The sequence below is a fragment of the Lithobates pipiens genome, unplaced genomic scaffold (assembly GCF_037356315.1).
Source record: "Lithobates pipiens isolate NorthernLeopardFrog02 unplaced genomic scaffold, aLitPip1_a1.2 Scaffold_19, whole genome shotgun sequence".
Classification (NCBI taxonomy): Eukaryota; Metazoa; Chordata; class Amphibia; order Anura; family Ranidae; genus Lithobates; species Lithobates pipiens.
Window position 1 is genome coordinate 124,695,445 of NW_027507764.1, and position 25,002 is coordinate 124,720,446.

The 25,002-nt window shown below is 41.1% G+C and overlaps 1 protein-coding gene across 1 annotated transcript in view; it reads left to right on the forward strand.

The window, feature by feature from the left end:
* The window catches only part of RAPGEF5 (Rap guanine nucleotide exchange factor 5), a 437,226-nt gene that overhangs the window by 335,962 nt on the left and 76,262 nt on the right, over positions 1-25,002 (forward strand). Inside the window, exons 10-11 of the mRNA XM_077491236.1 lie at positions 21,958-22,073; positions 22,438-22,526. Of these exons, the coding sequence (XP_077347362.1) occupies positions 21,958-22,073; positions 22,438-22,526 (205 nt within the window). The remainder of the gene's footprint in view (positions 1-21,957; positions 22,074-22,437; positions 22,527-25,002) is intronic.

Below are 25,002 nucleotides of genomic sequence, written 5' to 3' on the forward strand. Positions count from 1 at the left end.
ATCATTTTTTTCCCACAAATAGAGCTTTCTTTTGGTGGTATTTGATCACCTCTACGGTTTTTATTTTTTGTGCTACAAATAAAAAATACCGAAAATTTTGAAAAAAAATATGTTTTTTTTGTTTCAGTTTCAAAACTTTGTAAATAAGTATGTTTTCTCCTTCACTGATGGGCACTGATGGGGCTACACTAATGGCCACTGATAAGGCGGCACTGATGGGCACCAATGATGTGGCACCAATGAAGTGGCACTGATGGACACTGATATGTGGCACTGATAGGTGGCACTGATGGGCACTGATAGGCGGCACTGATGGGTGGCACTGATGGGCAACACGGGTGGGCACTGATAGGTGGCAGAAATTGGCACTGATAGCTGGCACGGATTGGCATGGATGGGCGGCACAGATGGGCATGGATAGGCGGCACAGATGGGCATGGGTGGGCACTGATAGGTGGCACAGGTGGGCACTGATAGGCGGCACAGGTGGGCACTCATAGGCAGCACAGGTGGGCACTCATAGGCGGCATTGTATTATGTTATACTGTACTAATGGATGCCAATCAGTGCCAAACAATAATGCATGCCAATCAGTGATGCCCATTGTGGGCACTGATTGGCATCCATTATGGGCACTGATTGGCATCCATTGTGGCACTGACTGGCATCCCTGGTGGTCTAGGGAGGATTACCTTTTGCTGGGCATCCCTGGTGGTCTGGTGGCGTCCCTGGTGGTCCAGTGTGGGCATCCTCGGGGGGGCTGTGCTGATAATCGATCAGCACAGACCCCCCCCCCCTGTCAGAGGAGCAGCCGATCGGCTCTCCTCTACTCGCGTCTGACAGACGCGAGTGAGGAAAAGCCGATCACCGGCTCTTCCTATTTACACTGTGATCAGCCATGATTGGACACTGAGATCGTAGTTGCCGGGTGTCAGACTAACACGCCGCAACAATGATCGCCGCGATGCGCACCCCTGGGGGTGCGCAGCGGCTCATAATCCTGATCACGTCATATGACGTCCGATCAGGATTATGCAACCACTTTGCCACCGTCAATTGCCTATAGGGCGGGCGGCAAGTGGTTAACAATTACAGGCCTACAATATAAAAGGCCAAAATTTCTATGCAAAACAATGTACCGCTTTCAACATTAAAAATTTAACATAATCATACCGCCAGGGAGGTTAAAAACTCAGCAAAATATGCTAAATAGTCAGATGTCATATGCAAGTAGACATATCTTTTCTGAATTTCCCTGAAAGTATCAGTCCATGCAATATATGAATATACAATGTGTGTGTGTGTGTATGTGTGTGTGTGTGTGTGTGTATATATTTATGTATGTGTGTATATATATATATATATATATATATATATTATATTATATATATAATTTATACAATATATATACACTGGGCAAAATTATAAACGCAACACTTTTTGTGTTTGATCCTATTTATCATGAGCTGAACATAAAGATCTATGATTTTTTCTATGTACACAAAAGGCCTATTTCTTTCAAATTTTGTTCACAAATCTTTCTAAATCTGCGTTAGTGAGCACTTCTCCTTTGCCGAGGTACTCCATCTCCCTATCAGGTGTGTCCTGTCAAAATGCTGATCTTGGGCACTGATAAGCTGCACTGACAGTCACTGATGAGGGCAGCACTGATGAGGTGGCACTGATGATGGGCACAGATAGGCGGCACTGATGGACACTGGGCACTTATGGGTGACACTGATGGGCACAGATGGCTGGCACTGTTACATTGCACTGATCGGCATCACTGATGGCACTGGCAGGAATTTTTAATGGGCACTGACTGACAACTGCCTGGGCACTGATAGGCATATCCCTGGTGGTCTAGGGTGGCATACCTGGTGGTCCTGTGTGGTGGCCATCCATCGTGGTCCAGGGCGGGCATCCATGAGGGGGGGCTGCTCTGATAAGCAATCAGCACAGACCCCCCTTGTCAGGAAAGCTGATTGGCAGCTGTAAGACGCAAGTAAGGAAAAGCTGATAAAAGGCTCTTCCTGCTCACATTGTGATCAGCTGTGATTGGACATGGCTGATCACGTGGTAAAGAACCTTCGTCAGAGGCTCTTTACCGAGATCGGTGTAGCGGTGTGTTAGACTGCTGGCAGTTATCCTGAAAGACGTCATCTGATATCCAGTCAGGATAACTGGACCAGTGCCCGGCCATCATTTTGCTATAGGCCAGGCGAGAAGTGGTTAGTAAACCCCTTTGTTGAAACATATATTGCACTATGAGGCTATCCTCTTCTTCCCTTATGCTCTGGGTTTTATCCTTGAGCTGCCAGATTGGATTTCACCTTTTCCAAAGATACCGTGACTTCTGCGTCCATTGAAAACAGCTTAAGGTGTTGGAGCCTGATGGGACCATCTTCCAGTGTCTGATACTGCTGTTATCTGGAATTTGGTTCGTTTTTACAGCCCAGTCTGTTGGAGCATGGTGGGATTATTATCCAATGTTTTGAAATTACTGCTATCTGGTAAGAAGTGAATCTATGTGGTGATGGGATATTCAAATCTTTGTGTTTTGAAAAGCACTGAAGTTGCCTTATATTTGGTTCACCCAATTCCCTTGAAGAGCACAGAAGTTTTTTACATACTTGGTTCACTTAGTTCCCTTTTGTATAAGGGTTTGCCAGTTGGACATTTTTTATGCACATCTTTGTATGCACATTTTTTTATGCACCTTTCATGAACTGAATTGTATATTTTTCACTGAGTCATTTCATCAAATTGTCTTATTTATTTTTATGCACTTATTTTTTCAGGAGTGGACGTTATGCTCTTAAATGTTTGTCATGTGTATTTTTGCACTGTGAATATTCTTATAGATTACAATACTTTGCACTTGCCAGAGCTGTGTGTGACTTTAAGAATTTATTTCTAAAAATATACGTATGATCTTGTACCTTACACACCTTAGCATTTTGTAGCCCAAAGCTCCAATCCAAATTCCATTTATTTCAATGGCCACCTGTTTATATCTGAGCATTTTGTCGCCTGAAGCAAAACTACTGTCATGAGCTTCTTGTAGGCAGATTGGAGCATTTTTTGATGCCATAGACTTCAGTGGAAAAGCCTGAGCTGTTATAGAGCATTTTGTTTTGTTTTACGGCCATATAGCAACTCTCCACTCCTAATTTTTCCCCCAAGGGCTTTTTTATTGGCTAAAACAAAAACACCTGAAGCTTAAATACACATGTAAACCGATTGTAATACACTTCTAAAATGCTTGTATAAGCTTGCAAAACTCTCAAATAAAAACAACTGAAAAATGCTCTGCTGAGCTGTGAATGAGGCCTTGAATTTATTATATTATCGTATTTTGATTTTTTAGGCACAGGTAAACTTGTAAAGATACCTTTTGAGTCTAACTGGACATTCTAAGAAAGTGTTTCAAACCATAAGGCCTCATGCACATTAGATGTTTTTTCTACTTTTCCTAGGGACATCTGTCATTTTATTCCCTGCCTCTGAGCACCTCTGCATGTTAGCCTATGTGTCCATCAGTGATATAAGTAACTCCGTTAAAATAAACGGAGTTACTTAACACAGTTACTGCAGAGGGTAACGAGTAATCAAACTTCTGCCCGGGACCAGGTAGACGGGACTAGCGAAGGAAGTGAATGTCTCTGCCTCCATTGGCAAGATTGATACCTCGTGAGCCGCGTCGCCTGGTATGGATTTAAAGGAGAACCCCTACTCCAAAAAACGGATATTAAAAAAAAAGTCAGTTACTTTGCTGAGTAACTAATTACTATTCCAATGTAGTAACCGAGTTACTAACAGAATTACTTTTTGGGAGAAGTAATTTGTAACTTAACGAATTACTTTTTTTAAAGTAAGATGACCAACACTGGTGTCCATGCACGTGTAGGCTCTTAGAGGAGTTCAGAGGCAGAGGCATTTAGAGGCAGGAAAAAAAACACAGCCAATGCATTCAGGAGCAGCAGAGTTTGGCAGATGTTTGTAAACGCATGTTAAAATTAGCCATGTTTAGTGCTTGGAGGTTAAGTCATTTTAATGGCCAGAATAAATTATTATTCTGGCCCATGCTTGACACCTGTAAATGTGCTTAAACGTGCCTAAACGTTACACACTTTTACAAGTGTCAGGTGTTTTTTTTGCCAAAAGCTGCTGCCAGGAGGAAAGGCTTCTAAGAAAGTTTGAAAAGCATCCAGTGTGCATGAGGCCTAAAAGGATGCCTATCAAATATTATTATTATCTTTATTAAAGAAGATTATATTGAAGTGTTAAAATAAAGATATATCTTGCTAGGGATGATGAAATTAACAGTAAAAAATCCGAAATACTTACTGGACGGCTGCTGCTTGATCATTCCAGTGCTGCTCGCAAAACCAAAATATTAAACATTTAGTCACAAGATCTGTGCTGACGGGGAGGATTAGCCAATGGAAACTTTGATTGAACATCTGTCTCTAGCCTTTGGTCATGTGAGTAAAAGTGATATTAACCTGGAGAAGAGTTTTCTCTAGAAAAGGTAACTGTAACACTGTTTAGGGTGGGTCATGTGAGTTGACCCTTTTCTAGCAGTTTACATCCACGTTTTCTCTCTCTCTCTAGGTACCTGGATGAACCTGAATATCTGAATATCTGCATAAGGCAAGCTTCGCCTTTAACCAGTGTTGATTGAACTGTACTGGCTCCTCTTGCAATGTGCTATTAACTCTTGCAAATTTGACATGTCACATTCATTTGTGATACAGATATTACTTTATATGTGGCTAAGGACTTTATGGCAGGTGTGGTATAGGTGACACGTCAAAGGTGGTTCTAGTAGGTGGAGATGTGGAATACTCCTTGTTTTGTCATCTAATCAACTGATAATTCTTTTAATTACTTACGGAAACAGTTATGATTAATTCATGGTTAAAGCACAACCCATGTTTAAAGAAATTTTTACTGAAAACTGTTTTGTTTTGTGCAGACTTCCCAAACAGGAAGGTCTGTGTTATGTAGAGATGTTCTATGGAACTAAAAAGAGGGAAACCCATTAAGTCGGACTTTGAAGGCAGATTGGACCAACACAATCTTATAAAAGTAGAAAGATCACATATTTTATTGTACATAGAAAAGAAAAATACATGGACATACAAAACCTATTTAAAAGACATACAGTATCTCACAAACGTGAGTATACCCCTCACATTTTTGTAAATAGTTTATTATATCTTTTCATGTGACAACACTGAAGAAATTACACTTTGCTACAATGTAAAGTAGTGAGTGTACAGCTTGTATAACAGTGTAAATTTGCTGTCCCCTCAAAATAATTCAACACACAGCCATTAATGTCTAAACCTCTGGCAACAAAAGTGAGTACACCCCTAAGTGAAAATGTCCAAATTGGGCCCAATTAGCCATTTTCCCTCCCGGTGTCATGTGACTCATTAGTGTTACAAGGTATCAGGTGTGAATGAGGAGCAGGTGTGTTAAATTTGGTGTTATCGCTCTCACTCTTTCATAATGGTCACTAGAAGTTCAACATGGCACCTCATTACAAAGAACTATCTTAGGATCTGAAAAAAAGAATTGTTGCTCTACATAAAGATGGCCTAGGCTATAAGAAGATTGCCAGGACCCTGAAACTGATCTGCAGCATGATGGCCAAGACCATACAGTGGGTTAACAGGACAGGTTCCTCTCAGAACAGGCCTCACCACGGTCGACCACAAGCTCAGCGTCATATCCACGCACACTGCATATATACGCCGCACACTGCATCAAATTGGTCTGCATGGCTTTCATGCCAGAAGGAAGCCTCTTCTAAAGGTGATGCACAAGAAAGCCCGCAAACAGTTTGGTGAAGACAAGCAGACTAAGGACATGGATTACTGGAACCATGTCCTGTGGTCTGATGAGACCAATATAAACTTTTTTGGTTCAGATGTGTGGCACCCTGTTTCCCCTAAAATAAGACCTAGTGTGATTGTCGGTGATAGCTGCAATAAAAGCCCTACCCCCCAAATAAGCCCTAGTTAAAGTCCTTGTAGGTCTTCTTTTCAGGGTAGGGCTTATTTTTGAGGAAACAGGGTAGGGATATTTTGGTGGTAGGGCTTATATTGCAGCCAACACCGACAATCAGGCTAGGTCTTATTTTAGGGGAAACAGGGTAGCAACCAGGTGAGGAGTACAAAGACAAGTGTGTCTTGCCTACAGTCAAGCTTGGTGGTGGGAGTGTTATAGGCTAGGGCTGCATGAGTGCTTCCGGCACAGGGGAGCTACAGTTCGTTGAGGGAACCATGAATGCCAACATTTACAACCTCAAACACACCTCCACATCAACCACTGCCTTGCTAAAGAAACTGAGGGTAAAGGCGATGGACTGGACAAGCATGTCTCCAGACCTAAATCCTATTGAGCATCTGTGGGGCATCCTCAAATGGAAGGTGGAGGAGCACAAGGTCGCTAACATCCACCAGTTCCATGATGTCGTCATGGAATATTGGAAGAGGACTCCAGTGGCAACCTGTGAAGCTCTGGTAAACTCCATGCCCAAGAGGGTTAAGGCAGTGCTGAAAAATCCTGGTTGCCACACAAAATATTGACACTTTGGGCCCAATTTGGACATTTTCACTTAGGGATGTACTCACTTTTGTTGCCAGCGGTTTAGACATTAATGGCTGTGTGTTGAGTTATTTTGAGGGGACAGCAATATTTACAAACATGTGAGGGGTGTACTCACTTTTGTGAGATACTGTATATGCAATGAATCACAAAAAGGGACAAAAAATACCCAAATTGCGCTTAATGTTGCATCATCGTAAATGCGTGAGCCCCTATGAGTTTACGTGTTTCGCTGTTCCGCTTCGTCAGGACACACGTAGGGGGGATTGAAAAACAGGTCTCACTGGTTAGGTGTGTGAGTGCCTGCATGAAAAGTCTCCCTGGGCGGGCACCGAAGTAAAAAGTACTAAGCAGTATGCATCACAAATCATCTGATTTAATCAGAGAGTTGCTATTTTAAGAAAAACCCATGTGTTGAAAGCTGCATAAAGAGGAGTGTCAGCAGCTTCACTGTATAAGCAACAGCTAGATTATAGTGAAAAGCTATTTGTTGCATACTTTTAAGTAAGGGATTCAATATAAAACAGATTCCCAGCCACCGCACTACATATATGCTCAAAAGAGCCAAAGCCAATGCCTGTAGCCATACAGTGACCCAGGGAGCATTTGTCTTCAAAGTCTGACTTAGTGGGCTTCCCCTCTTGTTCAATGTAAATATACATATGTGGCTTATGAGTGACAATAATATTTAGAAGTAGAGATGTTCTATGAGCTCCTTTTTTTTTGGGGTGTTCAGGTTGAATAGAGTGGAGAAGCCCCTACTCTAAAAAACATGTAACAGTGACCCAGTCATTTACCTAAACCTTACTATATAGCAACTGGGTGGTCTGTGATGGCAGCATTGTCCATGCTTCAAGGACATCAAGGTTGGACAAATCGTACCGCTGTACAACAACAAACAAACATCATCCTACACACCAATAGTAACAGAGCAAGGAAGAAGCACTTGACTCACGAGAAAGTGCCCTCCAGCTAAGTTGACAGAGCTGTAAGGTAGTTGAGTCAAAATGAAAAGCCCACAGCACTAATGATATCCCCATAGCTCCCAGTGCTTATAAAATGCCATTTGAGTTTAAAATGAAAGCTCCTAGCCATTCTGGTGCCCCCTGAGTATTGCCATTGCTCCTCACACATGCAACCAAGAGGACAAGCACCATCTTGTCAAAATAAACTGTCTGACTTTGCCCACAGACCAAAGGAGACAGAATTAAAACAAGCCACAGAGGTTTGGAAGTGAACAAACACCTTTCAGCAGACAAAGACATCAAGAACAGTGCTGCTGCACATAAATTGGCTTATTTAAAGCTTTTCCCAGAGGAAACAATGCCCTGCAGACCAACAGAATGGGGCTCCCCTCATAAAGCTCTATTAGAGACTGTACAGAGAGGACATTCACAGAGGAGACTACACATCAGTAAGGAATTTGTTTTGTTTATCTTTTGGTGAGGGCATTAAAAAAGAATAGTGAACGGTCTCATGGTCTGTAAACCTATAGATAGCTGGTCCTTTGGGGCTAGGGGGGCAGAGTCTTAACTCATCATATGCTGCCATGATGCGCCAGTAAAGAGATATTGACGCATGCGCAGTCTATGTGGCAACCAAGGAGAGCGCCGATCGCTCTCAATACCATTTCCACACTAAATAGGAAACTGGCAGGCTCATCAGGTAATTGCAAACAAAACATGACTTTAAAAAAAAAAAAAACATAAACGGCACATACAATTAGATTTATTACTCTTCCATGTTTAACCACTACAATACAGGGCACTTTCACCCCCTTCCTTCCCAGCCCAATTTTCAGCTTTCAGCGCTCTAGCGCTTTCAGTGACAATTGCGCGGTCATGCTACACTGTACCCAAATGAAATTGTTATCATTTTGTTCGCACAAATAGAGCTTTATTTTGGTGTTATTTATTCACGACTCCGTTTTTTTTTTTTTGCGATATAAGCGCAAAAATAGCGGAAATTTGGAAAAAAAAACAATATTTTCTTTTTTCTATTTGAAAAGAAATCCAATAAAATCAAATTTTGTCATAAATTTAAGCCAAAATGTATTCTGCTACATGTTTTTGGTAAAAAAAATTCCGTTAAGTGTATAATAATTGGTTTGTGTGATCACGGACATATGTACGCAAATGATCATGTACATATGTGTGCAGGTGATCACGTACATATGTGTGCAGATAATCATTGGGACATGTGATTTTAGTGGGACATATGTGGGGGACATGTTTTTATTATTAGGGACATGTGTTTTTATTATTTGGGGACATGTATGTTTTGGGGACATGTGTGTTTTGGGGACATATGTGGGGACTGTGTTTGTACTGTGTGGTGTGTTGTGTGTTTACACTACACTGATGATCAGTGAGTAAAAAGCTGTAAAAAGCAGCCCATACTCACTGATCATCAGCCGGCTGCAGCGTTCTGCTCTCCTCTCCTCAGCGGTGACTTCCGTGTGAGGAGAGGAGAGACGATTGCCTAGCAACCGGCTGTTTGTTTACATCACGTGACGGCCGTGATTGGACACGGCCGTCATGTGATCAGGAGGGCCAATCACAGAGCCCTCCTGCCGATCTGAGATGTGCCGTGTCCGGGTGACACGAGCACATCGGGATCGCGCCGCTGCGCGGGCGCGCGCGCGATCCCGCTACTCCTGAATGACGTTCCTGAACGTCCTATCAGGAGTAGACGGCTCCCACCCGGCCGTATATATGCATCGGCCGGGTGGGAAGTGGTTAAATAGAATATAAAGTTTTGGGTTTAGGCCCCTTTCACACTTGTGGGACTTTTACAGCGATTTTGCCACAATTTCAAGGAGTGCCTGTGTAAGTGGCATCAAAATCGGACCAAAGTAGTGCAGGGACTACTTTAAAGTTGTAACGACTTGAAGTCGTACTAATATGAATAGCTGTCATTGGAAATCATGGGGAACGACTTGTCATGCTACTTTGCAGTCCCAAATTGTGGGACAAGTCGTATAATTGTGAAAGGGGCCTACGTGTCACAAAATATAATAGCGATCAGCCTTTACCACTGACCACTGACAGGTAACATTGGTTAGTTTGTTACAATGACATCAGAAAGTAGGTGGGATATATAAGGCAGCAAGTGAACATTGTCCCTGAAGTTGATGTGTTGCTAAAAATTTGTGATTGTATGGGTATGAGCAACTTTGACAAGTGCCAAATTGTAATGGCTAGATGGCTGGGTTACAGCAACTCCAAAACTGCTGCTCTTGTGGGATTTTGGACGGCCAAGATTCAGTGATGCACATGGGGAGCAAAGGCTGGCCCATGTAGACTGATCTACTAGAAGAGCTACTGTAGCTCAAATTGCTGAAAAACATAATGCTGGTTACAATAGAAAGGTGTCAGAACACGTACGTGCATTGCAGTTGTTGTGTTTGGGGCTGCATAGCCACGTACCAGTCAGGGTACTCATGCTGACGCATGTCTGCAGCCCAAAATGCCTACCATTGGCACATGAGCATCAGAACTGGACCATGGCTCAATGGAAGAAGGTGGCCTGGTCTTATGAATTCAAGAATGGTTTGAGGAACACAGAGATTGAGATGTTGATTTTGCCTCCAAATTCTCTGGATGTCAATCCAATTAAGCATCTGTGGGATATGTTGGAAAATCAAGTCTGATTCATGGAGGCACCAACCTTGCAACTTACAGGACCTAGAGAATCTGCTACTGACAGCTTGGTACCAGATACCACAGCATACCTGGTGGGCAGTCATAATATTATGGCTGATTGGTGCATGATGTATATTGAAACAGCAGATTTCCATAAGCCTTCTATATTTTTTTTGCACAAAGAGGCGCGTAATGAATTCCTCTCTGCATAAATTACTAACTACACAGTCAATTGTTTAAGAAAGTGGTAATGTGTAATTCTGCAATTCGTGATGGCGAGCATGATGACCCTGGAAAGCCAGCGTCTGTTTGTTTTTTTTTTAGCTTTGAGTGCAGAGTCAAACATGGACATGCCCAAAAAAAAAATACTGCTAGAAAACATCACAGAGATCAACAGTGATTTAACTACTGAAGCAAAAAAAATGTGGAGGTATTGTTTGTCCTGTCATTTCTGGGTTAGCCCGTGCACGCAACTCCTGATTGACATATGCATTAACCATATTTGTTTGTTTTATTTCTTTTTTGTTTTTGTTTTTTTTTGGGGGGGGGTAGCTTGTGTTAATGGGCCTCACTGCTTTCTCCAAATAACTATAAAATGAAAGATACCGCTATGGAATAGACAAATCTAAATGAAAGAAATTAAATGTTTTCTAAAATATGCGTTTCTGATGATGAGCTTAAGGACCTTGGGGGATCTGAAAAATATTTGCCAGTAAACATACTTAGGTCTGTGATGGTGTCTAATCTGTATACCTTTGACTTTCAATACACATATTTGGAAGTTTCTGTTGGAAAATATGCCTCATAATATAAAATAAACATAAAATAGATGGAGGAGACCAATTGTGAGTCTTTCCATTCCATGATGCTGATTAGTGGAGATATTCAGATATTTAGAAGACCCTACGCTTGTCAGTTTGTCCTTCTATGGATTTAGGATAGGGCTGAAACAACTAATCGATTTATCGACAACTAATCGATTATGAAATTAATCGATTACTATTTTCATAATCGATTAATCGACCAGTAACATAACGGGGTTAAAAAAAAAACTAAAACTAAAATGAGCCCTAATATAAAAAGAGCAAATAATCACTACTGTAAATAATCGAAACAATAATTGGCCAACTAATCGATTATGAAAATAATTGTTAGTTGCAGCCCTAATTTAGGAAAAGTTATTATGCATTTTCTGTGTTCCATTTGCATTTGATTACTCTGGATACACCTACAGATAGCATCCCCTAGTTAAATAATTATACTTCGTCTGCATATTAGATGCCGCTTTAAATGCATCTTCCCATGAGATTGCTGCACTGATGATAAAAACGTTTAATTGGCTTCATGAAAGTCACCCATGACCTTGCTGAAGAATTACGGATCATGACTGGCAGCTAAGCATGTTTCCATTAGAGAAAAGTTGTCATTTAGAGAGATTATAGTTGATGCATATGTTACTGTAAATGAAAAGATGTAACCAGAGGGACCATGACTTGCTACAGTGCATAACCTTCAGTATAATACAGCTTTAATAACATACTCCCCATATTCACTTTTAAATGGATGTGATTTACCCAATCCAGAAATCCTCTTAATGAAACAAGCTGTGTAAGGATATATCTTTCTATAATGTTTCCTTCCACAGTACCGCAGTGCTGTAATATTCTTTATAATAAACTAAGCAAAATAGTGTTGCAGATTGTTGAAATATCTATAGCTTACTTACTAATATGTCTGGTAGTAACATTTAATGAATCTGTGAGAATGAATCTGCCGCCTTTGGTACAAATCCCCACCCACTATCATTTAATTGTCAAATGATTTCCATTCTCTAGCTGCCATAGTACTCCTTTTCCAACAAAAAAATAATTCATTCTTTAAACATTTTTTACACAGTCACAGAGATGCAGCTGCCAGTTTCTGGAAGCTCAAACCATGGCATATTCTGTAACATGGTTTCAAACCATGGCATATTCTGTAACATGGTTTCTTGGACAATTCGTTACTTATATTACACGTGTTTAGTAAAAGACTGGTTTGAGTAAAACAGTGCAAGGGCATTATAAACCTTCCTACCTGCACCTTGTATTTTTCACACACATAAGATGGACATTGATCATATAGTTTCATGGTCTCATTTGTTGCCTTGTACATAAATTCTATATAGGGGGAAATATTTACATTCTAGTGTTAGAAGTTTCCACATGAAACTGCATGGGTTAATACATATCCTCTGTCTGTAGTCTAAGAGCTGACACTTCCTATGAAGAAGCTACATATCCCACAATGCCTGGTCTAGTGTTTTGCAGGAGAAAACTGAATAGTAATTCGATTTGACACAGTCACAAGCAGTGAGAGCAATTGACAGAGAGATCACCATGCTGGAAGAGATTGGTTTTCATCACATTATATGGGTATAGGCGATACTTGTCCGGACATAATATTTGCTATTGACAACCTTGTCATTTTATGGTGTATGGTGGAGGTTTATATGCAATTACTACTATTGCTGTTTTATACCTTTTTTTACTTTTTGAATTAATAAAGTTTTGCTAAAAGTAACACTAAATGGATCTTTAAAGAGTACCTTTTTTCCAATATCCCCATTATTCTTTTTGGGGGCACTTCACATATATTTTGTCATATAGGTGCACATACACGTTTGTATTACTTTAAGAGTCACATATATATAAGTTGGGCGCTTACACTTTATTTTTGACATATTTATTAATGTTTACTTGTTGTTGGGTACATTTTTCCACACCAAAAATTAGGGTGAGCTGGTGGTGTGATCATTAATTTCCTCCTAATGGTTTGTTACTTTAATGGTAACATTATAGTTGTCTTTCATTACATTAGTCTTGCCACATTTGTGATGCAACACAGAGGAAATGGCATTGACTGGATGCTGCATGACCTAGAACAGGAAGTTGTTTGTCCTTTTAGTGAATAGGGACAAGCTAGGTCAGGCATGTCCAAAGTCCGGCCCTCTGGCCAATTTCGGCCCCTGTTCCGGTTTAATATGGTCCCACTGGTAATTTGGATACATATATCTTTTGTGGCCCTCAATGAATCCCCGAGTGCCACACAAAAGATATATATACCATATTTATCGTTCAGTTCTGGCAGCCTCGGAGGGGACAGGGAGGGGGCAGGATGAGTGCCATCAGATTACATACAGGAGAATCTCCTGTTTACTCTGCGGCCTCTGTAATAGGAAGTCCCTTCTCCTGGGCTGGAATTGGACAACTGTTCTGTCTATCATAGGAGGCGGGACTTTGTATTAAATAGTCTGCCGAGTAAACAGGAGATTCTCCTGTATGTAATCTGTTTGTGCTCGTCCCACCCCCCTCCCTGTCCCATCCGAGGCTGCAGATGGGCATGAATCAGGCTGCACTGATGGCACTGGCGAGGCTGCATTCATGGCAATGTTGAGGCTGCATTCATGGCAATGGTGAGGCTGCATTCATGGCAATGCCGAGGCTGCATTCATGGCAATGGCGAGGCTGCATTCATGGCAATGGCGAGGCTGCATTCATGGCAATGGCGAGGCTGCATTCATCGCAATGGCGAGGCTGCATTCATCGCAATGGCGAGGCTGCATTCATCGCAATGGCGAGGCTGCATTCATGGCAATGGTGAGGCTGCATTCATGGCAATGGTGAGGCTGCAGATGGGCACTGATTAGGCTGCATTGATGGGCACTCACCCTTATTTTGCTTCACAGTTCTTTATTTAAAATTACATTTTTTCCTGAAACTTTAGTACCGTATTAATCGATGTGTAGCACCTTTTTCCCCTTAAAATCAGAGGAAAATCGTGGGTGTGTTTTATACGCCAATCCCCCGCCGTTGGGAGCCTGTGGGTGGCTTTCAGCCAAAATTCGGCCCTTCTCGGTGGCTTTCGTCCATTTTTGGCCACTCTGGCCCGTACTCGGTGGTCGAGAGCGGCCGAAAGCCGCCGAGAGCGGGCGATAGCTACCGAGTGCCGCCGAGATACACAGGATCTTTATCTCAACTGCACCATTTTTAAAAGGCAAAACTGCAAATGAAACTGACAAGGCTGCAAGTGATGGACAAGGCTGCAAATGACACTGACAAGGGTGCAACGATGGACAAGGCTGCAGATGGACACTGATAAGGCTGCATTGATGTGCATTTAAATGTAATTTTTTTTTTCCTTAAACTTCCCTCCTAAAAGTTTTTTTCCTTAAAATTCCCTTCTAAACTTGGGGTGCGTGTTATACGCCGATAAATACGGTATATACAAAAGGGACAATCAGCGCAAACAGAGATAAGTAAATAAAAAACAAATAATAAATGCAAGCTGAACACTATAGGTAATCACAAAGCCTATATAGATACAATAAAACAATATTTAGTGCAGGGCAATAATTAAAAAGAAAAGTCTGTTTCCACATGCAGGGACTAAGCGTCCAGAAGGTAAAAAGCAAGATCCCTTGTGACGGAAAAGAGAAAAATTCCTCCAATAAAAGTTGGTGACTAACTCCTCCTCCTGGATGACATTTAGATCAATCTAGGATAGTGTGAAGCTTTGGATTTATTTAATTTGCTAAACAAAACCTATACAGAGAAAAATGTATCTCTATTGATTGTCTCCTTCTGAAGATGCTAGTTGCCTGGCTGTCTCTGAATCACTGGCCTGGAACTTCTGAAGGACATACCTGGTCAATTGCTCAAAAAATACTGAAGCTGAAGGATATGTATTTCCATTAGACAGTAAGCTTTTTCAGCAAAGTTCCGCAATGGCAGCCACCACATATTTTCAGTGAAGCATTTGAGCACTTATTGAAAAACATTTTTCATCTGTGTCCAGTGTATGTAAAGAGCTGGTTATGCTCTAACCTGCATGTTATGTACCGTTGAACCAATCTATTAGCCCCTACTTCTCACCTTACTGTATCAACATGAAAGTGTTTGATTGGGCACAATTAACATGATCTTGAAGATACAATTGTTCTTCATAGCTCTGTGCTCTCCCTAAGTACTATAAACAGCTCATAATGATCAGGCTCAAGGATTTCATTGCCTGTGGAAACCCACTGGGCTGCGTATGCAGAAAGCAATGATTATACAGCTTATTCTGTTCAAACAGCTGAGATTTAGAGAATGTTGATGCAGTGACCCGTACAATTCTGCATCCATCCCCGTCTGCGCATAAAGCCATGGCTGCATCTCTGAACAATAAAAAGATCATAATGTGTGAGTTCAAGTGTTGCCCTGTAAAACAGAAGCAGAGAGTCAAAGGAAATCAAATTGCCATAATGAGAAAGTCATTGTGGAAACGCCTTGTGTGATGGGCTGGTCGTCAAGGTAGCTTTAGGTGAACAACTGAATGGATACAATTACATAACAAACATCGTACAAATTAATTTTGTAATTGGATTCTTTTGTAAGGATACAGAGCAGCCTGCGTCCCTTGCCACACCAGCTAGTGGAAAGTGAGTCATAAGTTGTATTAAAACTGGCTGTAGAATGATCCTATACGGACGTCTGCTCAGTTACATAATGGATGTTAGATGTTTATAAAAAGCTCCCTTTGCAGACTACTGCCTATAATTATTTATCACAAGGCATAATATGTGAGCAGCACATAGAATAATCACTGGTCTTTAGTAGGTGTGTCCGGGGGTAAATGATGATGGCAGACTTGCAGAAGTGAAGTTTGCTTATCCTTATGTAACATTGGGGGTTATTTACTAAAGGAAATTCCACTTTGCACTGCAAGTGCACTTGGAAGTAAAGTCGCTGTAGATCCGAGAGGGTCGTGCGAGGAAAATAAAAAACAGCATTTTAGCTTGCACATGATTTGATGAGAAAATCAGCAGAGCTTCTATTCATTTCAGATCTACACCTTAGATTTAGAGTGACTGCGCTGCCAAGTGTATTTGCCTTTCATACATAACCCCCATTGTTTCTTATTTAGCTTATGTCTTTGCTTACTCGTAATTCATGAGGGGCCTACAGCGACTGCTCCACTGGTTCAAGTGTTTTTAAAAAGGCATTGAAAACCTTATATATTCTTCATATGAATGAGCCATAAATATGTACAATGTAAGTGACATGTGGTATGTACCCTTCATTTTGAATGGCACCCAAATGCTTATGTACAGTAGGTGCCAACTGATTTTAGCTGCAGTTCCCGACAATGCACATGCCATGTTAAAAAAAAAAGTTATGCAAGTCCACTTTCTAGTCCACTATGGTGCACTAACAGTCCACAAATTGAACAGTGGTAAATGTTAATGCACAGGCAATATGCATCACAACAAACTGCAGAGATCTAAAGGGGGCCTTAAGAATGTCCATTCAAAGTGGGGAACAATTGGTTAGCATAGTGGTCGGCAACATTTAGGGCCTCACAGACCATTAAACTCGCAGATTTGAATCCCGCAAACCACTTATACATGCCGTATACACACAATTCTCTCACCCTCTGCCTCTCCTCCCCCCCCCCCAAACTCTGCATCACCCTGCTGCCTTACACAGACTCATCGTTGGATCTCACCTCCTTATCCAGCCATGTGTTCGATCTCCATGCTCTCTCCCACAGTCTGTGATCAGCGCTGTTATTGGAAGTCCCCTCCTCCTTCACCTCCTGCTCTCTGCACTACTCCCAGAACCTCACTCTGAGTTCACAGCAGCCGGAACTACAGAGAAGGCATCTGGTATCAGCGCACATTGAGAACACACTGGAAACAACATTATGCAGTGTATATACACTACAATGCTTATATGCGGCAGAACCCCTGGAGACCACCAAAATTTTCTTTTGGACTGTCAGTGGTCAATGCGCCACTGGTTGGCAACCGCTGCATTAGCAAATTGGGTTTCTTTATACGGGCATCTAAGAGTGATTGGACTGCATCAGTTTGATAGATCATATCTGTGTCATCTATGATAGCAGAAAGAATGCCAAAATGTTATACGATGAATTACCTCTATCTCTTCTGTTTACTGCCAGCTTTTAATTAATATTGTTTTGTTCAATCCCTCAATATAAACTTTGCATTGTTCAAATGAAGATTTGTTGTTCCTGTTGGAGAATTGCTGAAAAATGTTGTATTTATGAAGCTCTTGCAGCACAGCTGCAGTAAGTGACTGTACTGGGAAGTAATACATGGCAGTTCAGTCTATTTTATAAGCATGTTTGCTGCTTTTTTTCTTTTCAGCTGCTTCAGAATATAACCAACCGTACTTGACTTTATTACCTGAATCATGTAATTTATTAAAGTAGATTCATTCTTTCTTGAGACCTCAGAAACTGCCAGCAGCCATAAATGGATCAATAGGCGAAGAGTGTTCTTAATGTTGTTATATAAAGAGAACCTGTCTCTAGCCACAGTATGCATTCTGTCATACCTAAGAAACTAGTGTTGTTGTTAAAGATGTGTTTAGCATAAAAATGCCTCTGTAGCTCTTTCCTCTGAGCCCGGTGGTGGAACAACAGGGCCCCGGTCGCAAGTGGGTGGCTGCATATGCGCGTCGGGACACTTCGGGCTAAGACCGCTCTATATTGCGATTCCTCTCAACTCAATTCATATAAAGGAACCGATTTCTCAATTTCCCCCTGCTTCTCCTCCTCTCCCTCCTGCAGGCATTCAGCGGCTGCAGTAGGGAAAATGGAGAGATCGGTTCATCTGTGCCAGTGTTTCTCAATCTTTTTCCAGTCAGGGCACCCTTGAAGTATACCCCTAGGTGAATGGGGCTGCATTGCAACCACCCTGCAGCTGTGTGCATTGCATGCAGTCCCAGCATAGTGATGATGCATTTAAGGGGTTAAAACAGGTGGTCAGGAGGCACATATATACACATGCATACATACAGATGGCCTTTTAAAAAACGGCAATGCTTTATTTTACCTCTTCCTGATGGTTACTGAACTGTAGGGGGAGACAAAGAGCACAGCACACACTGTGCTTTCACTTTAGGTCAAATCAGTGTGACGAGCTCCCTGCAGTGCCGATTACAGTTCGGCTGAGGATTGCGGAGCTCGGTCTCAGCTGCCCTTATCGCTCCTCCTATGGAGGTATACAGGGGGCTCTTGAGGCCCGGTCGCCATGGTGACCTCCGCGACCCCTATGCTTCCGCCACTGGTTCCAATAAATTATGCAGTGTTCTTTACATTCCATGTTGCATTTTATGGGATACAAACAAGAGTTAGGCCCCATGCACATGGGCGTATTAAAATATAAAATATGTATGCTAGATATTGCAGCCAGGAGCTGACAGAAAAATCCAGTGTAAAATATGCTCATTTTTGTGCCTAATTATGTGTGCTTATGCGGGTTATCAGGTGTATGGTGTTTAGAAGCATATGCTCATAAACTTATTCTACTGGATGAAATATTCATTTATTCTAGAAACGTTTATGTACATTTACACATATATGTGTAAATTATGTAAGTAATAGCCTCTCTGACCACTGGTTTGAGTCATTTTTTTGGCCCCTGACTACTGCTCTAAAATACAAATCTAAGCACCACAATGTGCATGGATACATTGGCTAAAATAGAACTGAGTGCAGTGCATGGGAAAAGGAAAAATGCTGCCTGGTTTTCTGCTCATGTGCATGAGACCTTTGTAACTTTTTTTCTTTTTTTAATACCAGTTAGTGAAGGAAGAGGGTGGTCCTTCATCTGTACTTACAGTACACTCTAGGACAAAATCAGGCTACTGTGGGTACTGGAAAATATACCCAGGTCCACAGGTATTTTGGAGTTGCTTGAATATCCTACCCATCTATACATATACGTTACAAAAGGATTACAAGTGTTAGAATAGAAAAAAACACATATATGATCTGCTTTTAGTGCTGCACACCCCAAAACCTTTATATAATCCCTCATGGGGTTTTTTAGCAGCCAAGAAATTGAGGTTGTTAATTAAAAATTCTTTATTTGTCAAAAAGCAATTTAGTAATTACATAGGAGTTGTAAAAAAAGGTACAAGTGTTAAGAGAGGTAGAATACAAGCATATGCTAAAATGTTCTTCCTTTTCCAGAATTAGTTTATATGCTTGTGAATGTCATCCTGGGTTTGAATTATACTTCAGGTTTCTCTTTTTTAGGCCACCCCTAGATCTAAGGTGATCGTCCTCCCCATCTAATAAGAATTGGATTATGAAGTGACTGTCAGTCTAGTACAATCTCTGAAAGAACCTCCATCTGATCAATCTAATAGGAAAAACGATTGTCTGAAATTGATTTTTCCTATTGTTTATAAAGATGAGGCTGGCATTAGGGTGTCTGCTTGGTTTAAAAACACAGATGTTCTACCAAAATTAAAGTGTATGGATGTAGAAATATACCTCTTTGTTTCTTTCTTATATCTCCTAACTATTATCCCATGCCTTTAACTAGACTAAGGCTACCCACAGATGCAAGATGACATTGGATCAGCAAAATGGGTGGATTGGGTGATTATCTTGTGTTTGTGTTATACATACACACAGTTGGGGAACAGTCAGGCTGTACTGATCACTGTGATCAGCAGTGCTGGCAGCATCTGCCTTTCCTGCTGTGGTGCCACACTGAGATCTGATCACTCTCTAGTATTTGTGGACACTTTAAGGGCACATTTACACTTTCTTGGACACATTAAAGCACCCATCACTTCAATTTGCTTTCTTGATGCTTCTGTGATGCTTTGGCGGTGCTTCGATTATGCTTCAGTGATGCTTTTATGAAGCTTTAGAGTGATTGTAAGGGTTAGTTTTTTTTTTTTTTTTTTTTTAAATAACAAACATATACTTACCTCCACTGTGCAGATTGATTTGCACAGAGTAGCCCCAAACCTCGCGGCTCCTCCCCACATCAGATAACCCCCTAGGTGAAGCACTCTCCAGAGGGGGTTACCTTGCGGGCGCGCTCCTGAATCCATCCGTAGCCACTGAATGTATGATTCGGCCCCGCGGAAGCTAATGACTGCGCTGCTATCAATCTATCCAATAAAGAGCCGAGAACCCCGGGCAGAGAGACAGTGTGTCCCCACCGGGTCAAGTTCCAGGGCTCAGGTAAGTAAAACGGGGGGGGGGGGGGGGGGGCGGTCCCTGCCATGTGTTTTTTCACCTTAATGCATAGGATGCATTAAGGCAAAAAAAGCAAAGATTTACAACCCCTTTAATGAAGCTTGGCAAGTGCCCAGTGTGTCTGTTGATGTTCAATCTGTTTTAAAGGGCCCCAGTAGAACCCCAGCTCAGCAGTACCCCAACTCAGCAGATCCTCAGCTGAGTAGTACATATGAACTGGAAGTGACTTCTGATGATGTCTTTCCGGTTTGCTTGTTGGTTTACCAGTGCATCCTGGGATATCTCATACCGCTTTTGTAAAAGCGTGTCCAATGCCACATTTTGAAGCAAGTGCAAGCCCTAAGCCCTTGTACACACGGTTGGACATTCCGACGGAAAATGTCTGATCGGACCGTGTTGTCGGATAATCCGACTGTGTGTGGGCTCCATCGGATATTCCGACGGAAAAAGTTTTAGAGCTGGGCTATAAAACTTTCCGACAACATGATCCGATCGGACTTTGTCAGATTGTGTGTAGAGAATTCCGATCGGACAAAGTGCCACGCATGCTCAGATCAAATTCCTAGACCAAAACTTTTGGCTACTAGCCTGAATGTAGTCCCATCGTAACGAAATAACGTTGTCACGTTACGTACGATCGGATTTTCCGTCAACTTTGTCCGACCGTGTCTATGCAACACAAGTTTCGGCCAAAATCCGTCGGACAAAATCTGACGGATTATGTTGTCTGAATGTCCGACCGTGTGTACAAGGGCTTAGACTTGTGAAGATCAATTGCATTTAAACTGGCGTTTATGGAGACTCCATCAATGTAGTAAATTTGAAGGCGCTAAAGGACTAGGAATTAATTGGTATACTGTAGCATTTATATTATGTGTAAATTTTCAGAAAACCTTCCATAATACATTTTTAAACTTCTCACACGGTGCAGAGCTAAATAACAACTAACCTTCAACAACAACTGTTGATGTATGTAATACAATTCTTCTTATCATGTCTGTGCAGAGTTAGACATTAGAATGTATGTGGTAAAACATACAGTTGTATTTGGTACATTTTATACCTCTAACTTATGTACAAGGAGATTAAACTTTTTGTTCAATCGGCAGTGATTTCATAATTTTAAAACTCTCTGTATGTATGGTAATGTACTCATCCTTTTCACCTACAATGCAAGTCACTTGATACAATGTACAAGATAAAGAAAAGAATGGCAGCATTCAACAAAAATAGAAAATAAATTTCCCCCATTTTCTTGTTTGTCTAGTCCATGGTCCTTCTTACGAAATCATTTTCTCTCCATACTGTACATGGTCAGACTGTTACACATTATAGCACTATTGGTTAGCAATGTGACTGATATATGTAGCTCTGATTTGATGCAGTGTTTGGGAGTGTTTGCAGGTTTTAGAATGGTGCAGGAAAAATGTGGCCTGGGTTAAGAACATTAAAATGTTTAATCATAATAAGAGCAGTATTCCTGGACATCAGTTCACAACCCTTAATGTAATGTGATGTGTTGCAGTATAAATCATTGCATGCTTTGCACAAGGGAGTAGGACTTGGTTGTAATCAAATGTCTGTGTATTCTCATGAGACACAGCATATTTCTAAAATAATCTCCATCATTATTTGGAAACAGGATGAAGAAGCAACCACAGTACAAGTGAGAGAACAGGACCAAGATGTTCTGGTGCTTAGGAAAGTGCCGTCAGAGAGGCCAGCCTCCACAGCAGGGAGTGGCGAGACTGATTGGAGGTAAGAGTTTTTCCTCTAGGCATTCAGACACACACAGACAGTCAGGCTCAGGCTGACTGCAGAACACTGAGCTGGCAGATGGATTTAGCTAGCAAAGACAGATCTGGTTTGGGAATACACTGCACATTATAGGGGATGCCCTTTGTCACTGAAACGCCACAATGGGAAGCTCAAAGCTGAGGGTCTTTGATGGCCACATGGACAAAAAGCCATCATCAGCTTTCACTGGCAGAGAGCTTCCTTTGCCCACATTTGATGTGCCTTATTTTAAATACATTGATGAGGAGGATGAGGAAGACGAGTGGAGCAGCCGCTCGCAATCCTCTACCGAGGATGACTCTGTGGACTCTTTGCTTTCTGACAGGTACATGGTGGTGTCTGGGACTCCGGAGAAGATTTTGGAGCATCTCCTGAATGACCTGCACCTGGATGAGGTACAAGACAAAGAGACAGGTATGATACAAAACACAGCTGCGACTGCTTTTCTTCTTTTCAGATGCCGGCTGCAAAGAAGATATGCATGTAATAATATGGACAGAGGATACAGCATTTCTTTATTACACTAGGTTGAAAAAAGATGCTGTAGTTAATATAACAAACTACTACTATGTCAAACACATCTTAAGATGTCATTATAGCATCACATTATTTTGTGATGAGCAACCCAGTACAGAGGAATGTTTGGTTTGTAAAACAATTACTACTGATATTTATTTCAATTGTATCCCACCACATAATCTTTTACCAAAGCCACAGAAGGAAATAAAAGCTACTGCAGAACCTCTTTAGGTAAACATGTATGCATCATATCAGATCATCTTGACCTTACAGACTTCCTTAATATGGACTATCTGTAGCACTTTAATTTTCCTGTCTAACAGTAATGCCAGTAAAGTGCCATGTAAGGGCTGTTTCTAAAAGGTGAAGATGAAGGCCTCATTGTCTCATACTGGCACTAGCAAGCTCATTGAAAAAGGCAGCACATAGAGATAAATTTGAAAGTTCTATAATCCATAGTATGCAATCAGATTCACCTTTCATCATGTCAGAGGGATCACATCAGTGAAAAAAGGTGGGCTAGTTAAATAAAGCAGAAGTGCAGTAATCTATATTAACTAAGCTTTCATGTTAAACCAATTCAAGGTGAAAAATGGTTGCTGTGGTTTACTACAATTTGAACATTTCTATTAACTATATTAAAAAGTTGAATGGTTATATCACAATCTATTTAGATTGTAAGTTCATGTGGATGGGGCTTTCTCCTCCTCCTTTGTCAAGTGTTTGTACTTTTTTGTTTGGATTCTGAAAACCTTGTAATGTTGTACAGTGTTACAAATCATAGTAGCCCTCTATGAATGATGCATAAATATATATATATATATATATATATATATATATATATATATATATAAGGATCATATAATGTGTTTGAAGTATGATAGGCAGTCAGTATGCAGTTATGTTTATACTCCATCCTGCTGATGAATCTGCAGTGCAAAGGTGCAAGATTACATTGCTGCTCTCTCCAGGAATTCCATACAGCCAGCATTGAGGATGTCAGCGCTTGCACAGGTCATAGAGTGGATTTAGAGAGTGCATGTCCTGTGTCCTCTGTCATTTCATTATCTTCTGCACAACATCTGTATTAACTGGAAGCTGTCATGCATGCAAATTAACTTGTAAACCTGTGAAGCTTGCTTTTCCTGCATGTGTCTTAAAGAGCTGTGGATCAACCAAAGTGGGAGCTTATAGTGATCTCTTTGTGAGAAAATACTAATCTTAAAAGTGAGATGCTTAATTTACAGGATGACAAAAGAAACCTGCAAAGTTTCAAAGAAAAACTTGAGCTGTTCTGTTGACTATAAGGCATCATGCCCTGCTAGCAAGCTGCTCCAGCTGATCATAGTGTTTAAATTTGTTTCTGTCAACCCCCTAGCGACTGTTTCGGAGCAATGGCAGTGACAACAAAAGCTAAACACGATTAATTATTAAATAGCAGCTTTTCCTACATTAATCTCTGCACGCTTTGGTTTTTTCATTCATTAATGTTAATGTTAGAACATGTGAGAAGTATTTGTAGTTATTTCTTTCTGTGCATGTTTGCAGCAAAATGAGTCCGGTGATGTAATTACAGCATTTTATTGTATTATTTGTGGTTCAGGTAAGGTGACAGCCTCTTCTGGATGGTTAATAAACAATTTGGAGCGATAAAATTGGCAGCATCGCTGAAGAGGAGCTGGCAGCCGGGCAACCCCCTCAGCTTTTCATTATCTGCGTTATCCTTTATTGTCTATTGTTTAGCTCAGGCCATCTCTGGAGAAACTGTTGTCGATTCTGCTGCATGTTGGCTTTCCTGTGTGTCTTGTATCTACTATTCTTCCCTGCACTTTTCTGAATGGCAAACCATTCAAACATACCCTGTTCAGGTGTTCATTTCTTACAGTTTCTGTGGAAGAACTAAATACTGTAGTTTAATAATGACTGCAATGTAGCCCTGATTTTTTTTTTAATGCAAGCTAAGACTTCTAATTTTTATGTTGGATGATTTTTATTTAGGATGAACAGTGTCCTCCCAGCACTGTGGTTTTTTCGGAAAGTGCTTTGTTGGTTTGGGTTCTGGAATGCAGCAGTACATACTTTGTGTTGCATGGTGAACACAGGCCAGAGTGGAGTGGTCCCCCTTTAGAAATAGGATTACAGGATGATGATATGCGTAGATAGACTGCCCTCTGCTACCCGTGGGAAATAACAGGACAAATCAGTGCAGGAAACATCCATCCATTTTTCTGTATTCCTGACAGACATTGAGTAGCTGGGAATATCCTAACTAAATTACTCTCTATAATTGCTACCACTAAATTCCCTTAAATCTTTAGTGTTAAAGGTTGAGTCCATCCAAAAGCTGGTATATCAGATGTTTTTTGGTCGG